This window comes from Nuphar pumila, chromosome 11 (genome assembly GCF_984573655.1).
Source record: "Nuphar pumila chromosome 11, dmNupPumi1.hap1.1, whole genome shotgun sequence".
In the NCBI taxonomy this organism is placed as follows: domain Eukaryota; kingdom Viridiplantae; phylum Streptophyta; class Magnoliopsida; order Nymphaeales; family Nymphaeaceae; genus Nuphar; species Nuphar pumila.
In genome coordinates this window covers 1,379,195-1,398,794 of record NC_143259.1, presented here as the reverse complement: position 1 = coordinate 1,398,794, position 19,600 = coordinate 1,379,195, and the positions used below count along the sequence as shown (strand labels likewise).

The window sequence follows — 19,600 nt, the reverse complement described above, 5'->3', positions numbered from 1 at the left end:
TGTGACCTTTCCAAAAACTTTACGGTAAAAGAGAGGCTGATTGGTTGACAGCAGAACCGGCCATATTGTACATAACAGATCATCAGTTATATTCAACCCTTAACGCACTTCACTTTGGAACTTGAGATTGGCGCCCACGTATGTCCAAAGTAAGATGCACAGTGGGGATTGAACATTACCAATGAATCGGTTATATACAATATGATCTAATCTGCCCTCCCTAACAATCACCTACATCGAGGGCCGAATGTTAAGACCCAATAACCACAAAAATCCTCACACTAAACACCAAAGCCCTTTACATTGTTCTGTCACACCAGAAGAATCATCACATTCAACACGCCAGAGTTGTTTACATGTTTGGCAACATGCAGGAAGCATGGCAAAAGAAAAGCAAGAGAAAACCTTAAATTTGTAATCAATAACAAACTAGTAGTATGCTGCACAGCATAAAACCCATAACCTTAGGCAGAGGCACATGCTGGAAAAGACCATCTAGAAGCAAAAATAAAATGGAAAGTAACCAACGTCTTAACCTAAAAAAGCAAATTACAGATCAGTACCTATACACCAACACTAGGATATATGCTTCATGTATAGACATTGCCTCAGCCATGAGAGTAAAGTAACTGCAGCTTATCAGAGCTTCTTTTTTTAAACAGACAGGCTTGGAGCAGCCGGAGCTAAATAGTACAATCACAATGACCTAGGTATCAAAATGCCACCAGTAAAACAAATTATGGCCTTACAGACCACAATCCAAATGAACCTGGCGAGCAATTATCTCAAACTCAAGTCAGGATCATCTTCATCATCGATTTCCTGTTCACTTGGTCTAATTCTCTTTCCATCCCTTGGAGCAGATCTTCCCTTCTTTGGCTTTCCTCTGAAGAAATTTTAAAATAAAAAATAAAATTAAAGAATAATTGAACTAAATGACCATCTAGGTTGCTTTGCATGCAGCCGTTCTAATAGAAGGTTTCGTATATGGAGTAGAGCTTGAAGTTATTGCAAAAATTTCATCAGAAATAGCTAACTAGCAAAAATGTCACAAATCCTTTTCTCCTTAACATCGCCAGAACGACAAATATGATAAGTTGGAAATTTTATTTTCTGAACAAGGTAATTCTGTTAATGAGAGAGAGAGAATCTTTTTTGAAGTTACTAACACTGAAGGAAGCTCTACAAATAACCTTCATAAGAGAAAATTTTCAGTTAATGACTTTAAATTGCCATAAGCAAACAGGTTAGTTAAATATTCTAGAAAACAATCTGTATAGAACTCCAGTTTTCTGAAGTGACAGTTGTTGATGATACAATTCTACAACTTGTTCAAGGATGCAGTAACCACAGCAGCCAATCTAATGTTCAGATATTTTGACTCTGGGATGCATACTAATGGTTTTGTTGTCCTTTTCTTAGAAATTGTATACCTAACAAATTTCTTACATGAGCATGTCAAATATTAGCATCTCAGTGAGTATGAATTTTCTACACTCCAACTTATTTCAAAAAAGACCATTTTTGCTATAAAGCAAGTAATGAAAAGAATGCTTACTGTCCATTAGCAGGTGTCCCACCACCCTTACCCCGACCAAATTCAGACCTTCCATCTGTCATTGAAGACAAAAAGTGAATCATATTAATATGTGCTCAAAGCTATTACAGCATATTTAAGATAAAAGTAACTCAGTCATAGGCTTGATTTGTCACCTTCACGTCCAGTTCCATGATCAACTACCTGAAACAAACAGAACCAAAGGAAAAGGTATAAGATGGTCGATGATAAAGGTGCTGCTAAAGAAATCCCAGAGACAGTGCTACATGCATATTTTTGGTACCCAAACTTTCATTTTAACAGTAACACAAGCTGAAAATTGTTCACATACTGAAGTTTTGCAAAGTTGACTAGATTACCGTATTTAGAATTAATTTCAACTCTATCTGATCAGTTGTGTACTCAAATCAACACGAATCATGCCATCATAGCATGAAATTGGACATTCACAAAGACTACATCCCATAAAGGTTTTTTTCTTCATATTTGGAATCTATCACTCAATACTTTTAATCTTTCTGATCTTTGCGAAGCTGAATGATATCAGGACCAGAAACTTTTGAAAGTTAGGAAACATCAAACTAACTTCCAATTTTGAGAAGATTAGAGAGTAAATGCTTGGCTCCTACTTTAATCTAAAAAGATGTCATTGCGCTATTCATAACATTCTTGTTCTCTCCAGCACAAATACACATAGAAAAGCAAAACAAGCAAGAATTTCATGCACACACAGACAAGCATCCCAGTATATTAAAGGTATTTCATCTTTATCACAACATTATCTCAACTGTTACAAATTTTCAATAAATCAAAACTAATCACACGAGCGTAATATTGTCAGCTACTCATGGAATCATTTTTATGTCTTGACATGCAATGATATATGGAAATTTGATAAAAATTTGTTCACAACTTTAACTAGAAATGGGACCCAGAATGAGAAGGGCACACAACAGGCATACTCCTCCACACACACACACACAACACAGAAGAATGAGAGAACTTGTAATTCTTTTTATTTCTCACATTGTTCTATGTTTCATATACTTTCCCAAGATAAACAAACGCTTCAAGAGAACTCCAGAAAATTTTTGCCCTTTTGCTAAGGTAAGTTTCGAAGGAACCTGAGACCCCTAGCCAAGGCTAGCACAACTACCAATTCAACATCACATCGGACACAAGAAATTCCAATATGGTTAGGTGGTGTAGACTACTGTTTTCTAGCAACATCCAGTAGCAGATAAGCCAGAGGCCTACGGGGACAACACCATCCATTATGGATAGTGCTACCCATCCAGTTTCACGCCCAGATGGTCTCAGAGTTCTACCAGCTAAAGAGGCAATTTTAATGAGTTAAAATTGAGATATCCCAGCAAAGCAAAGCACACATCAATGCTGTGTAAACATGATTACTTTATGCTTCTCACAATCATTTTAGAAGCTTGACATAAAATATCCCCCATGCACACTCCTGGTCATAATGATGGCCTATCTGTTAACCAAGCATGCAAAAGACCCAAGGTTCAAGTGGTTCCATCTCACAGTTCACTAATCACATAAACCGTTGCATGGTAGTAACCATTGACAAATACAGCTATCAATAAGCGGTGAATACTAAATAAAATCTTAAATCCTTCACTCTTCGTATTGCTTTAATACATAGCCATGGAGAAAAAAAATGCAATCACCATGTAAAATACCTGAACAATAGGGAACTTTTCTACCGAAAAGACAAGAATGGGATACATTACCACTGGTGAAGTCACTGATGACAATGAAAAGAGTCTATCTTCAGGCTGCAACTTCCTAGGACGCTTCAAACTATATTTGAAAAACAAAAGGACCCGTCATCATGTGCTGACTAGAAAATCTGATATCATGCTATTCGAAACCATCATAATGCACTATTATGTAGAATAGAGTAACAAAATCATCATCATCACCAACATCAGAAAGGCCTTAAAATCTATATTCAATCAACATGAAATCATATAAAAATAATAATTAGATATTTTTATTCATTCATCCAATAAAGCAAAATGTGCAAAAATAATGTGCAGTCGATAGGATACAACCCAAAAATTAGAAAGAAAATAATTTCTTCAAGAATTCTTGCTAGATAAACTTCAATACCTTCAAACCAATGTTGTGAAAAAGCATGCCTCGCTGCATGGCGAGGGCCCTTGAGCCTTGAGGTGCATTGAAAAGGCATAAATAGCCTAAGGCGTGCACCTCATAGACTATGAGGCATATGCCTTATGGCGAGGCACGTCTCACAATGTTTGGGTCAAATGGAGGTCAAAGCCCCCATTTACCCAAATTAGGGGAGGCCCGACTGTTTAGGGCACTCCCCTCATCTCCCGCTCTCCTCTTTCTCTCTCGTCTCTCCCTCTCCCTCCGCCTCTCATTGTCTCTCGCTCTCCTCTCTCTGTCTCTCTCTCTCGCTGCGTTGTCTTTCTCGCCTCTTATCTCTTGCTCTCCCTCTGTCTATCCCTCTCGCTGCCTCTCTCGTCTCTCGTTGTCTCTCTCTCTCTGCCGAAAGGAAGAAGAAGGTACGTTGTGTTGTTTCTCTCTCTAGTCCACAAACCGGTTTCAGGTTTTATATTAACACTATGCACATCTGGATGGATATCTTATTACGAGATGTAACTTCTAGAGTTTGAATTCTGTTTTCAATATTTGTGTTAGTTTAAGGTAATGCATGTTTAGATTAGCTACATTTCAAAAGATCAACATGTAGAACACCATTAATTAATCCAAGCATATGCTCTAGGATGCGTTACTTGAACCCCAAAAAGCTGAAACAGGGACGTCAACTGCTCGGATTTATTCAACATCTGATCCAAATCCAAATCCAAATCCAATTAGTTAGATTCGGTTAAGAAAACTAAATCTGATTATAATCAGATTTGGATTTGGTTTAGGATTTCAAAACTGAATCCAACAGATATCTGATTATGATTACATATATTTATTCGGATCCAATATTACCCTTTCCCCAACTGAATCTGAATCCAAGTCTATTTGAAGAATATCAAATTAATCCGATTTGGTATTTGCCATATCCAACTCGAACTTGAACCTTTACATCCCTACACTGAAACGAGCTCCTGTGGGAAATAGTGGGTGGGACTCGAGTTTTTCAAACACAACTTAGGGTTTCATACGAAAACAGGGTCCCTACTCTTTTATTGTTATAGTTGATTTTTGTTTTCCTTCCCTGTTAAAGATGTATCTATCCAATAAATTGCTAGTCTTTGGTATGATCATAGTTATGAATGGCCTTGCTGTTTTTGTGATGAAGGTATCTTCATGAAGTTTGTCAACCACCTGTGGTGCATCCGAATTTCAAATATGGAGTTAGCTTGCTCTTCTTAAATGTATTAGAAATTGGAATTTGGTTTGTGAATGTTAAAAAAGTGTGAAACAACATAGGTTTTCTTTTCTTTTAAAGGAATTTTCAGATGTCTTTAATACTTCAAAAGGAGCATGTGATCTGAAGGAGGTAATTAGTTTTGTACAGATGTGATTTGATCACTTGCCGGTGTAATATGTTGGTATTGAGTATGAATCTGAATTCATTAGATTATATAAAGCATTGACTCAAGTTTTTTTTTTGGCCATATTATCCAGTAAGAATGGCTGCTTGAGGATTTAGTAATTCATTGATTTGTTTATCTACCTCCTTATTTGTGCTTTATATGTAATTGTAATTGATTGTTTGTTTTTATAACTCTTTATTTATGTTTTATATGTAAATTGTAATCGATTCTTTGTTTTTAGAACTCTTTGAATTTTTATAGTCTTTTGTTATGAGTTATGATAACTATATATAATTTTCATTTGCATCATTGCAGTTGAACAATGGGAAGAGATGTAGAATGGGATCATGAAACTAAAGTTTCAAACCCCAGTAAGGATAAGAAATTCATAGGGCATGTAACATGCAACTACTGGCAGAGAGACTACATGTGGCATTTCAAGGTTGAAACATCATTTAGCAGGCACAATAAATAGTGTAATTCCATGTGATAGGGTTCCACCGGGTGTGCAAAGATCTTTAGAATTATCTAAGGAACCATATGGAAAGGAAACAAGAGGAGCAAAGTTAAAAATTGGTAGGTGTGTTTATTTTGGTTCAACACCAGCAGCCGATAATGTGAATGCTAGTGGATTAAGTAGTACAGCAAAAACAAGCACAATTGGTCTCATGGACCAATTTGTGCATAAAGAAGCACGACAAACCACAATTAATAATGCATTGAAAAGGGATGAGAGAAAAGATGTATGCCATGACATTGGAAGGTTTTTTCAAGTCAATGCCCTTTCATTAATCTTTGTAACATTTCATATTTTGGTCCAATGCTAAATTTTTTTGCAAATTATGAGTGGAGATCAAACCACCTTCTTACCACGAGATCAAAACGTGGATTTTGAAGGATGAAGTAGAGTCAACTCAAGAAATGCTAAAAAAGTTCAAAAAAGAATGACTCAAAGTTTGTTAAAGCATTATGATAGATGGTTGGACAGATGGCAAGAGAAGAAATTTAATTAATTTTCTTGTGAATAGTTCATCAAGGGCAATATTTTTGAAGTCTATTAACATGAGTGATATGAAAAAAACTACGAAAATTTTGTGCAAGTTGTTAAAAAACTTCATGAAGAGAATGTAGTGCAATTACAAATAATGCACCAAATTATGTGTCAGTTGAGAATATGTTAACAACAGGTAAAATATTTTTTTGGACACCATGTGTGGTGTATTGCTTAGATTTGATGTTTGGAAAGATATCAATTTTTAAAGATACAATAGAAAAGGCAAAAAAAAATCACAAGATACATCTATAATCATGCATGGATATTAAATTTGATGAGAAAGTTCACAAAAAAGAGAGAACTTATACGTCTATCCGTGACTCGTTTTGCTACATCATATCTCACACTTCATAGTATCAAATGCTACAACAAAGACTTGAAGTCAATGTTCTTCTCTTCAAATTTTAGATCATCCAATTACTACAAGAAGCCCGAACCTAAGAATATTGCTTTTATTGTTATTAATTGTCATAATTTTTAGGTTGTCATATCATATGCAATTAAAGTTACGTTGTCTCTCGTAAAAGTGTTGCGATTAGTGGATGCAGATGAGCCTGCTAAGAAATTTTTGTATAAGGCAATAGATAAAACAAAGGAGGAAATCACTTCGAGTCTTGGTAATGTTGAAAGTTATGTCACATGGACTCGCCTAGTAGGCCACCGCATCGACGCGACGCGGGTGCGAGTGTCGCACTCGATGCGCTCAATGTGACCTTGGGTGCGATCAACCTGCACCTAGGGTTATCTTTATCCAAAATAGACTCAATCAGCTTTGACTAAGTCCATTTTGGTCCATTAAAAATATGGATAGGGCTCAAGAATGGGGTACCTCAAGCCCTCCCTCCCACCCTATTAAAAAAAAGGGGTACCTCAAGCCCCCCTTCCCCTCATTAAAAAATGAATGCGTACCCATTAAAAAAATAAGGGGTACTGTGAGAAGGGGTAAAACTTTATATATATATACCCTCTCACACCCAAGTTTTTTTAAAGTGTTGCATCACTGCACCTGCACTCGTACCCGCACCTATGTGACATAGGTTGAAAGATAATATAAACCTATTTGAAAAATCATTGACAAACGATGAGACTTGCAACTCTATAAGCCTTTGCATGCAATTGCCTATTATTTAAATCCTCAATTTCATTATGTTGAAAACTTCAGCACAGATTGAGAAGTTATTCATGATTTTTATGATTGTATTAAAAAAATGGTTTTCGATACAAATGTTTGATTGCAAATTACAACACAAATCGATATTAACAAAGGCAAAGGGGTTGTTTGGTAGAGAGAGGCAACTGTTATAACAAGAAAACTAAAAGGTCATGATAAATTTGTAATTATGTTGTTATTTGTTAATAAATATAATATTATTTTTAAGTTTTAATTTTTTGTTATTTGTTAATAATATAATATTATTTTTTCATTGTTTTATTTGAATGTAATTGATTGGTGGAGTTCATTTGGGCATGAAAATCCTAAACTAGTGTATTTTACAATTCGAATTCTAAGTTTGATATGTAGTGCATCGGGTTGTGAGTGAAATTGGAGTAATTTATCATTGGTATATGACTTTGTATTTTGTTTTTGAAATACATTTCTATAAGTTTAATTATTTTATAATTGATTATCAATGATTTGAAATTATAGGTGCATTCAAAATGAATGAATAAACTTGAATAAGAGAAGATGAATGCATTGGTGTTTGTCATATACAATATGAAGTTAAGGGAGAGAAATATGAGGAAAAGGCTACTAAAGACCCAATATGTCTAGATCACATAGACTCGGATGATGAGTGCATTGTTAAGGAAGATCTAGTATTTCCTAGCAATCCTAATTGGTTGAAAGATTTATGGTTGAACCCGAACTTCAACATAAACGTCATTCATCATATACCTATTGAAGAAGTGAGTTCACATCATGGTTCACAAAGTGGTTATAGGCAAGACAATATTGCAAGGTCATAAAGAGCTCTAGGTAAAGTTATATTCATTTTACCTTGATATGAATATAAATGTATTTTTTAAATTATATGCAGATTATGGGCATTGAAGGCTTGGATATTGATGATGGCAAGACACAAGAAGAGCCTAGGTCATAATTCATATCATAGGATTATAGGCATTTATATGTTTTGGGTCCTTTATTTGCATTTGTGAATATTGTAACTTGTGTCACATAGGTGCGGGTGCGGATACGGGTGCAGAAACTTGGGTGCGGTATTATATATATATATATATATATATATATATATATATATATATATATATATATATATATATATATATATATATATATATATATATATATATATATATATACTTTTTAACAGTTTTAAGTTAACACTACGTGTATGTGTGTGCATTTATGTATTTATATATATAATATAAATAAAACTGGACTTGGTTAGGATTAACTTAATCTACTTTTAGACAAAAATGGACCTCAGTGTGGTTGACTTCACCTGACACAAAAGAAGTTGTGTCCAAGTGTCGCACTCGCATGGGTGCGGGTGTGGTGTCGTGTTAGAAGAGTCCATGTTACATAGATTGTAACACTCTCATTTTTTAGAGTTTTAGATAAATACATTAACATTTGGTTGTTAATGCTAATATTCATTATATGTTGATGATATGATGTTGAGAAATTTGATTGTTAGTGATTTTTTACTTAATTTTTTATTGAATGCTCATATTTTATTTGTTAGATACTTACATAGATCAAATTGTTGCATTAATGTTACTTTTACATATTAATCTCATATTTTTCGGTATTTATTTGAGATTTTCTATTTCTCATTGGTCGTCGTTTCATAAACAAAGCATTTCTTTTATTTATTTGTATTTTTAGATATTGTTCTAAAGTTTTTTTTAAGTTTCAAAATTATATTTTTGAGGCTTACACTTTACGCCTCGCTTCATTTTTGGTGAAGCGCTTCGCTACGCCTCAATGCTTTTCACAACATTGCTTCAGGCAGTAAAGTGCCCAAAGTGGATTAATAACTACACCTATAGTAGACAAACATGGGCCACATCAACAAGTTAATTTAATAATTAAACTAAGTATATCTCTGAAACAAGATAATGCTCTCTCTACCAATAGCTACCAAGATGAAGGAGATGACATTTTTCTGATGTTGGGTTGATTAGTAAATGCATGAACGGAGAAGCACCATTCCAGTTTATAGTAAGAATTATAGGCTGCTGAATAGGAGAAAATAGATGGATTTGGTGCAAATATAACAAAAAATTTGTATTTCCTTTCAAACAAAATAATTGTTCCCTTTGCATACAGAAGAATGAGATGGAAGTGTGTGATTTAATTCAATTAAAGCTAATGACAACTACTGCTGGTCTATTTCAGGTACAATGGTCACTGATGAATCTGGAACAATTATCAAAACCAACCACAAAGGTGTCGACTTGAGTAACCACCCATGCAAGCGTGTATGGAGTAAGCAAGAACTTCCAAAGAAGAGGGTTTCTTCAAAAAAAAAAGTTCTAAAAGATAAAGAAAGAAATAACTAATACCTCAAAGCCGATCATGAATTAGAAATTGCATTATAATTCTAAAAATAGTTTTTTTATGTGTCTAATAGAACCAAAGTCTCATGCTTTATTTTGCTAGGTTCTGTGCACATAAATGACCAACAAGTCCAACTAAAGGATCGGTTTTTTCAATTATATGCATTAGCCATCAAAATATAGGTGAACTAGTAAATGAAGCTGTTTAAGTCAACTAGCTATCAGTAATGCAACAACCTAGATCTGCTTTAAACATGCCTGGAGCTATGGCCCTGATTTTTTGTCTAGTAAATGAAACTTGTTAACTGTTACAATTACTCAACTGACTGGAGAACTCGATGAGCAAGCCTAGGTTACAGATAAGGATAGACATGTGAAAAGTGCTTCAACAAAGTAATCAATTAAAGCAATCCCCTCCCCACACAAGGTTCTCAATGAGCACATTGGCGAAGCCTAGTATTGAGCTACTAGTTTTCTCGGCAGATTCATAAAACTACACTTCCTAACATTTAAATAGGTGCAAGCACAAGGAACAGACAACCACAAAAGAGAACAAAAAGACTTACTTGGTTGTGCTCTTCGATGATGATAAGAATCCCTCAAACCCTTTCAGTACATTTCCGCATTGGGCAGAGTCGTGCAAGTAATTCCCCTCTAACTCATACAACTATTGAAAACATAAAACAAGTTAATGAAACAAAACGAACAATTCTCGTAACTTTATGTCATGGCCAATGTTAGCAAACTCACACACGACGCTACATCCATCACTAACACGACCAACAAGAATTAGCCCATCTATCCTAAACAAACATCCCATTCAATCTAACAACACAGGGGTTCCGAAGGATGATGTAGTCCCAGTGAAACTTAAAGCATAACTTGAATTTAAAGATTCAGGTCCTGAGCAGGACACACATCGAATGAAATCAACGGTTTTGCTAAATGCAACTGCGTCAGCAATTTGAAATTCTAGTTGCATCGTAATGCAAAAATAAGCAGCGAAACCTCTAAAATCCCAATAGGAAGCTTGAATCCACAAATTTTCCCACGAGTCCCAAAGGGACAACAGAAATCAAAATTACAGCACGGAATCAGATTTTCTTCAGTGAATTCTTCTTTCGGAATCAAAATTAACTGCAAAAGAAAAGGCAACAATTGAAATTCAATTCCGGGATTAGAAGACCAGCAATAGAACGCCTACGGATACAAAAAATGCGAACCCTAATATGCATAAAACGAAAAACCACAAAAGGGCACGAGACAACGACAACAACCCAAAAGAAAAAAAACTTAACAGGGTTCGATAACTAAGTGCCTCGATTGGCAAACCCTAGAATTGATCGACCCCGACTCTTGCGCTAATGAATCAAACAATCCCAAAAGAAAGAAAGAAAGATAAAACTCACAAACAAGAGAGAGAGAGAGAGAGAGAGAGAGAGAGAGAGAGAGAGACCTGGTCCTCGAGTTTGCGGAGTTCATCTTGGAGCTTCCCCCTCTTGCTCACCAGAGCCGCGAGCATAGCCGCTGGATTGGAGGCGGGCCGTTGCACTACCAACGAAGATCCGTCCATCAAATCGGATTTAATCAATTAATAATTAGTCAATAAATTCCAACAAGAACAAGAGAGAGAAAGAGAGAGAGAGAGGGTTAACCATCGGCGTCCATTTTCCCGCGAATTTTCGAACGAGCGACTTCCTCTCTCTCTCTCTCTCTCTCTCTCAATTCTGAGGACACGAATTCTTTTCCAAAGAAGTTCGTTTTATACCAACCACAACGGGGCGGGATTCGGATGTCGATTGATAGAGTCCATGATCTAAGATCCATCTTATGGTCCTAACCATGAATTGGATCTTGCGGAAAAACATTATTTTTTGTTGGTAATTGGTATTACCTGATCTAATTTATTGGACCCAGTTATATTTGAACCGTTTCGATCCATTTTTTGGAGTCCCGATGTAGTGCAGAGGGGACCACAGCGAGCAGGTGAGAATAGGGTTAGGCCCCAGAAACTACTTGACCAACAATGCTTGAGTTGCCCTAAGGGGGCGGGGCCTTGGCTGCTAGACAGACTGTCAAGTAGGGGTGACAATTGGGTTGGGTCGGCAGGTTGGCGGGTCAGGTTGGCAGGTCAGAATACCTCAATACGAACATGACCCGTTTATTAAATGGGTTGGATGTGGCAAACACGAACACGACCCATTTATTAAACGGGTAACCCGACACGGTTAACCCGTTTAATAAACGGATCGGGTCGACACGACACAATTACACGACATGGCAACCTGTTTATTAAACGGGTCGACCTGATAACATAGACACGATAACCGCAGAGGTGCACACCACCACGGGAGAGGAGAGGTCTCGGGTTCTCCGCTGCGGCTGGGTAAGAAGGAGTTAGGTGAGTGACTAAAGTGTAAAGTTAAGAGTTAGGGTTAGATAAGTTAATATATATATATATATAAATGGGTTGCGGGTTGATGGGTTCGTGTAAATGGATTGACCCGCCCTCCTAACCCGTTTATTAAATGGGTCAAACAGGTTGGCGGATTGGCATACCCCTAACACAAACAAGACCCGTTTAATAAATGGGTTAGGCGGGTCGACCCGTTTACGACATGAACCCATTTAAGCTAAACCCTAACCCGGCTAAAAAGCGGGTTGGTGGGTCGGGTCAGATTTTTCCACCCCTACTGTCAAGGTTCGATTCTCATGTGTGTCGCCCTTCTGCGCGAGACAACGCATAGCATAGGCCCTTAGGGTAAGGGTCCTAGCCTTGAAGTTTTAAGATGTTGGCACGATAACTGCAGGCTGAATCAGCACAACCAGGTCTTTGTACTGGGTGCGGTTTCTTTGGGTTGTAAATTAAAAAAAAAACAAATGTTTAAGTTGTACGAATCTCAAACTGGATCGGCATGACACGATGTGCCCTAGTCCTAAAGTCCAACCATGAATTGAATCCAAAACATTGTTTTCGGATATGGATTTTTCAAAATGGAATTCGAATGTGCTTTAATATCGTACTGGGACTTTTATGGACCTGATCCTTTTTGGATTTGACATTTTTGGTCGGATTTATATTCAAATTCAGATTTAATCCAATCAATTTGTGCATTTGTTTGTCCAACCAATCGGTGGCTTGCAAATATTTCAATTCATTGGATTTTGTGGGGAGCCATGTGCTGGAAACAAGTATATCAGTTAGGGTTGAAAACGGTTTGGATTTCGATCAGAAAACACTCTGAGAAGTCTGTTCGGTTTGGATCCATGACAGACAAAATTTGCAAAACCAGCATCTCATATCCGAACCATTTGCAGCTTTAATATCAGCTTAATCACAGGGGCAACTCAACATGTTTGGAATTTTCTTCATTTATTTCAAAGGAGAACATGATTGAAATTTTACAAACTGGTCTAGAGATTTTCTTTCATTAAAATAATCAAATAAGGCTTCTAATTGGTGCCCTTATTTCTAGATTCTAAAAAGTTGTGTTTGAACTCATAAATTGGTTCATCAAGGTGAATTAGGAGATACGAACAGATAGGCTCGTATATAGGGATGGCAGTGGACCAAGGGAAAGCGGAGCCTCGCCCCATTTGGACCGGGGATGAAGGGCATGAAACGGGGATGAAGGCAGGGGAAGAAGGTTAAAATCCATCCCCGTGCAGGGATGGAGGCAGGGATAGACTTATGTTTTTCCCTGCCCTGCCCCGCCCGTCCCATCCCCAATCCTTCTAAGGGATGACATTAAACCGATGAGAAATGGGCCCCGCCCCGCCTGCCTCGCCCCCATTTGGACCAGAGATGGAGGACATAAAACGGGAATGGAGGTTAAAATCCATCCGTGGGAATGGAGGCAGGGATGGAGGTTCGGATTTTGAGACCGAACGGGGGTGGAGAACTTGTCCCCTGCCCCCTGCCCCCGCCCCAGTCCATTGCCATCCCTACTCGTATAGGCTGGTTAAATAAAGCAAAATAGTCCCCACCTTTTTTGGTAATTTGCAAAATGGACCCAACTTATGAGATTTTACATATCGGTTCCAACCTTTTAAGGGTGTCAACGGTCCGTACCAATCCCACGGTCCGTACCAATCCCTATAGGATCCGGGTTTGGTGATAAATAAGAAGACCTGGGTCTGGTCCCGAAGGCCCAATTAATGCATGGATCCACGTATATGTGATTTTATACCAGACCTGGATTCAACCTGAGTTTGGATTAAGACCCTCAATTTTCAATGTAAAAATGATAAAAAAATATTGTTTTACTGGGTATGACCTGGGTCTGGTTTATGTAGTTTTTATCGGTCCAGGTATGATTTCTCTTATGGTGAGTTCAGTTAGACCCGGGTTTGGCCCCGATACCATACCTGAAAATCGGGGCCAGATCTAGTTCCACCTGGATCTGAATCAAACCCGACCCATTGAAACCCTTACTCTCTTTTGCACCACTATTACAAAATAGTCCTTTTGTTTGGGTTGGCGTCAAGCTAACCATAGTTAAGCATTGACCATGGTTACATAATAACAAAAATAACTATTATACCCTTTAAAGTCTGTTCTTCCTTGTAGCAAATCAGTCCCTGATTTATTTTTATTTTTATTTTTATTCGTTTTTGCAAAATGGTCCTCAATGAAGAGGAAACATTTTTACTCTCTTTTTGCAAATTAGGCCCCGTCTTATTCGGTTTTTTCAAACCCTCCAGTGACGGCAGAACCATCAATTAGCCTGCCTTTAACGGCTTCTGTCAGAGACGAGAGAAACGGCTGTTAACGTTAGGGATCAATTTGCAAGGGTTAATGAAAAGGAGAGGACCAATTTACAAAATCTCATAAGTGAAGGACTATTTTGCAAAAAAACTCTTTATATAATTTAGTATGGAATAAGTGGTCGAAGGCTTGAAGCATTTGGCTTGCAAGCAATAAGTTCAGAAATAAAATTTTGTTGCTTTTAAACTGTGAAAAAATATACTATTTCGTAAAGGAGCCAACTTATACTACAAATATTACTTTCAGCTTTTAAACAATTTATTGTTTTAGTAAACGCCAACTATATCCGGTTCATTATGAGCTAAAGTTTGGCTCACGAGAACAAGTAACAGTTGAACACCTCAAGCTTCCCCTGATTCAGTTCATACAATTATCAGCCTTATTTACCAACGGGGACTCGGGTTGTCTGGTAGGAGCATTGACTGCACGTCACCTTGTGTTGGGACGTTGCAAGTTCGAATCCCAATGGTATGGTTGTATAACTGGTGGGCATCTGCCAAACCCCTGCTTGCCTATTAAAAAAAAAATTATCAGCCTTATTTGCAGCCTCTGTCTTGTTTTTACCTCATGGTCCATGAATGAATACCTCGGAAAACCTTCTTACTAGGAATGTAAACTGTTAGGATTGGAGGCAAGCCAAATACATGGGGATTCAGATTGCATTTTAGATGTTTGGATTTGGATCTGGGTCTAAGATCCAATTCTATTATGTTGGCCGGAACATGGGACCTTGCAAGTGTTGGCTCATATATTACAACATAATAATCTTAAACGAGTAAAACCTTACATATTTTCTATAAATTTCACATTTTGGACATTTAAATTTGGATCTGAATCTAAGATCCAAATCCATTATGTGGGCCCAAACATGTGACCGTGCTTCACCCAAGTGTTGGTTCATATATTACGGCTTAATAATGTTAAAAGAGCAAAACCTTACATATTTTCTATGAATTTCACATTTTGGACATTTGGATTTGGATTTAAATCTAAGATCCAAATTCATTACATCAACCCGAATGTGGGACCATGCTTCACTCGAGTGTTGGCTTATATATTACCTGAACAAGTCATTTGGAGTTGGATATATTTGAATCCAAAATTATTAAGTGGTGCTTAGGACTAAATTCTAACTTTTTTCATTTTGGCAAAATCAAACACATGATAAGCTAGCCCACAGGGGCTCCGCCCATCTGGCAGGGGCGACTTGTGAATGTCACCAAATAGATGGGATGTCACAAGTTTGAAACCTACTGGTGGCATCCCTTATCGCAAGGTCGAAACTGAGTGTACTCCACGGTGGCCAGGGGGACCTTAAGGGTTCTACCAACCAGAGGTCAGCCAAGGTGCGGTTGGTGATGGGGTTTTCCCTTGGATTATCCAAAAAAAATCAAACTCATGATAAATTTTTTTATATTTTTTTTTCTCATCATCATCAAACACAGGATAAATTCTTCCTGTGACAAAAGCTTGAGGAAGTTTTTATCTCCATGGGAGAAATTCCCCCCAGTAATCAAACACACCCTAAGGCTATGTTTGGCATCATAAGGGCAGACAGTGTTAACAAAATCTGACCTGTGATGCAAAATAGCTGCAAATCCAATTAGCACGCACTTGGTAAGACCTTTGATGCAAAGAATAAATCTATAAAGCTGAGTTTGGTTCTTAAAGTTGTAGTGTTTGAATTTACCTCCTTCCTCACTTAAGTTGCAACTCCGCATTAGGGGTGGCTATCGGGTCGGGTCGGCGGGTTGGTGGGTTAGCATACCTCAACACGAACCCGACCCGTTTATTAAACGGGTTGGCTGTGTCAAACACGAACTCGACCCATTTATTAAACGGGTAACCCGACATGACACGGTTAACCCGTTTAATAAACGGGTTGGGTCGGGTGAACGGGTTGGCGGACGGGTTGGCGGGTCGGGTTCAGGTAAACGGGTTGGTGGGTCGGGTTCGGGTAAATGGGTTGACCCACCCGCCTAACCCGTGTATTAAACGGGTCAGCTGGGTTGGCGGGTTGGCATACCCCTAACACGAACCTGACCCGTTTAATAAACAGGTTAGGTGGGTCGACCCGTTTACGACACGAACCCCTTTAAGCCAAACCTGAACCCGGCTAAGAAGCGGGTTGGCGGGTCGTGTCAGATTTTGCCACCCCTACTCGTATACCAGTCTCTACCTTTTACACTTACTCTTAAGGGTAGACCTATGTCACAGTAACACACCATTGAGAGTACATGTTATGGGTGACACGAGCCTAGATATTATTTTTAATAAATTTTTAATAGTTTTTAACAAATTTTAATATTATTATAATAATATATGTATTTGCAAAGAAGAGACCTACCAAACCGGCAAGGGAAGCAGATCCAGTGTTCAGGGCCGAACACCTTTGTAACACACATTCAATCGAGTAATGCAAAATAGAGGATTGATATGAGCAATCTTTCCACTTATTAGAAGTAAAAAAACAAAATGGATTAATTTAGAAATATAAAGTTATTTTCCTAAGTTTAAGGGGGAGAAAAATTGGATGCTTCCATCCTTTTATTTCCCCTGCCACCAAGGAGTATACCAGCTTTGACATAACAGCAAGAGTTGCTTTACGTAGGGTTTTGGATCGTGGTTGTCCCATGTCAGGTGATAGGCCATGATTGCCCTTAACCAGGAAGTCATCGCACTCATAAGCTTAAATTGTTTTACTCTTATTATTAGGACAAGAACAATTTTCTCCCATCGTACTGATCTGATACCCTTGACAGTAAGGAGCCGGCTCGAGCTCAGCTCAAAGCTCGTCCATGCTTTAAATGAGCCGAGCTTTGATCATAAGACTCAGATACAAGTATATATATATATATATATATAATTTATTTACAATTTCATTCAACAAGTAACTCTTAATGTAATAGGTAGGCTGCTGGGTTTTTATCAAAAGTCGTGTAATTCTAATCCCGTTTTTGACTTTTTTTTCTCCTGGTAATGTAGGGTATTTTTAGTATGTATACATTGTTTTCGGTGTTACTTGGAAAACTTGAGAGAAGTTTGGGTTCAAAACCCACCTTGAACAATATTTTCAAAAAATAACTTTTTTGAAATAACTTGAAGCTCGGCTTGGCTTGTCCCGACAAAAACATTCAAGCTCGGCTCCGAGCTTGAACATATATATTTTGCACTGAGTCAAGTTTGAACAGACCAGGCTTAGCTCTAACTTAACTCATGTGCATCCCTACTTGACAATACAACTGAGTGGTTTCACCTGTTAGGAAGGGAGTAGGCCCACCTCTCTCTTCAACGGGTGAGACTTTCCGTAAAACATGACTACAAAGATAGTTTAAGTTTAATAACTCATTGAAAGACAAATCAGAACAGCCACCGCCCTTCATCATCAAAGAAGAAGAAAATGCACTTGTAATACAATCGCTACAGTTTTCATGAGAAAAAGATAGTTATACGGCCAACCCTCAACAGTTTCAAAGGGTTCCATAAGTAGGGTCGGTAGAGTGTGATATCCTATCTTTATACAGGATCTTATGGCGAAGCAGGTTATATGTCCCCCCCTCCCCCAAAGACGATCGTTAGCTACAGTGCATGTTCGGGGGTTCGAATAAGCGTCGTGTCGTATCCCCGTGTGTGTCAACATCACTTAGCATCGAAATTTGATGCAGTTGCAAAGACTTAAGTACCCTTTCCCGCTATTCTTGCCATGAAACAACGGTTCGAGATAAGGACAAAAATATCCTTCATCTAGAAAAGTGAAACGGCGCTTTGAGATCCTTCATTTAGAAAAGCAAAATGTCAGTTCGAGAATGATGTTAACTCTATAAAGTCCAAATGTTTCATTTTTGCCCCAAGCAGTAAACTTTTTGCACCATCTGCTGTAACAGGAGCTCCCTTTGCCATCGTTTGCTCCCACCTGACCCTCCTTTGTCGTTGTCTGCTGTCGTCGGAGCACCCTTTACTGTCGCATGCTGTCGTCGAAGCACCCTTTGCCTTCGTCTGCTGTCGTTAGAGCATCCTTTATCATCGTCTGCGCAGTGACAACATCGTTGCCGGCTGCATCTACCTTCTAGGTGTTTCTCCTCCACTGTCGAATTACCAAGGTTTTGTTATGAAAACAAATCGATTTGTAAATCTGAATGCTAAATCTTACAACTGGGTGGTCGTCTTCATATTAAATAACACCTATTTTCATACTTAAACAAATCGATTTGTACATATCCACCTTCTGGGCGTCGAAAAACAGTTAGCACGATTTGTTCTTATAAAGGCCAAACATTTCAACGATATGTACTTATGAAGGCTAAATTTCTACAATGATTTATAAATTTGAAGCATGAACGATTTATACATTTAAATCAGTAGCGATTTGTGTGTTTGATGCAACAACGATTTATACGTTTGAAGCAATAACGATTTAATGAAACTACCACAATTTGTACTTAAGTTTGATAAATCGTACAACAATGTTTACATATGAAGCCCAAACGTTACAATGATATGTACTTATGAAGGTTGTGATTTATATAACGATTTGTAAATTTGAAGTAACAACGATTTATACATTTAAAGCAGTAGCGATCTGTATTTATGAAGTTACCTCGATTTGTACTTAAGTTTGCTAAATCTTACAATGATATTTACTTATGAAGCCAAATATTACGATGATTTGTAATGTTGGTGATTGTTTAACGAATGAGATAATTTTTATTATTATATACTTGGGGAGGCGGTTGTAACATATAATGATGCGGTTAAATTTATGTGTTGTGCAGGTTAGTAATGTTTAAAGCTTGCCAAACAAGAAATCCTCTGTCGTTCTTTGGGATGACTATTAGAGAAGTTATCTGTCAGTCCCATCTATATGAGCGTTATGAAAGGTACCAAAATATAATGAAGATTAAGAATGATAAAGACAGAGACAAAGTGTTGGAATTGTATTATGCGGAGGAATATCCATCAGATATTAAGGATGAAGAGCAAAGGAAGAATAAGGAAGAACTAAAGATAAAGAAGAAGAAGGAGAATGATTGCGAAGAGAAGGAAAAGCAAAGGAAGAAGGAGAAGGAAAATGAAAAGCAAAGGCAAATGAAGGAGGAGGAGGAGGAGAGGGAAAGGCAAAGGAATAAGGTGGAGGAGGGAAAATTGCAAAGGAA

At 37.7% G+C, this 19,600-nt stretch overlaps 1 protein-coding gene across 2 annotated transcripts; it reads right to left on the bottom strand.

The window, feature by feature from the left end:
* Positions 1-303: 303 nt before the first annotated feature.
* LOC149821568 (histone acetyltransferase subunit NuA4-domain protein) lies at positions 304-11,410 on the bottom strand. 2 transcript variants are annotated; one of them, XM_089980908.1, is made up of 8 exons: positions 11,335-11,410; positions 11,136-11,230; positions 10,688-10,816; positions 10,246-10,346; positions 3,310-3,379; positions 1,714-1,741; positions 1,559-1,613; positions 304-886 (listed from the first exon to the last, which is right to left on the bottom strand). In XM_089980908.1, exons 1-8 carry the CDS (start codon positions 11,345-11,347, stop codon positions 781-783), a joined length of 597 nt encoding a protein of 198 aa, XP_089837034.1. In that variant the 5' UTR covers positions 11,348-11,410; the 3' UTR covers positions 304-780. The 2 variants fall into 2 exon arrangements, with proteins under 2 accessions (XP_089837034.1, XP_089837035.1); XM_089980909.1 differs by lacking the exon at positions 10,688-10,816.
* Positions 11,411-19,600: the final 8,190 nt, after the last annotated feature.

Excerpts from the sequence above, each read along its gene's own strand:
- LOC149821568 (XM_089980908.1), bottom strand. Across the intron at positions 10,817-11,135 it reads TCCGCAAACTCGAGGACCAG|TTAATTTTGATTCCGAAAGA; the intron begins GTCTCTCTCTCT and ends TTTCTTTTGCAG. Across the intron at positions 887-1,558 it reads GGGACACCTGCTAATGGACA|AGGAAAGCCAAAGAAGGGAA; the intron begins GTAAGCATTCTT and ends AAATTTCTTCAG.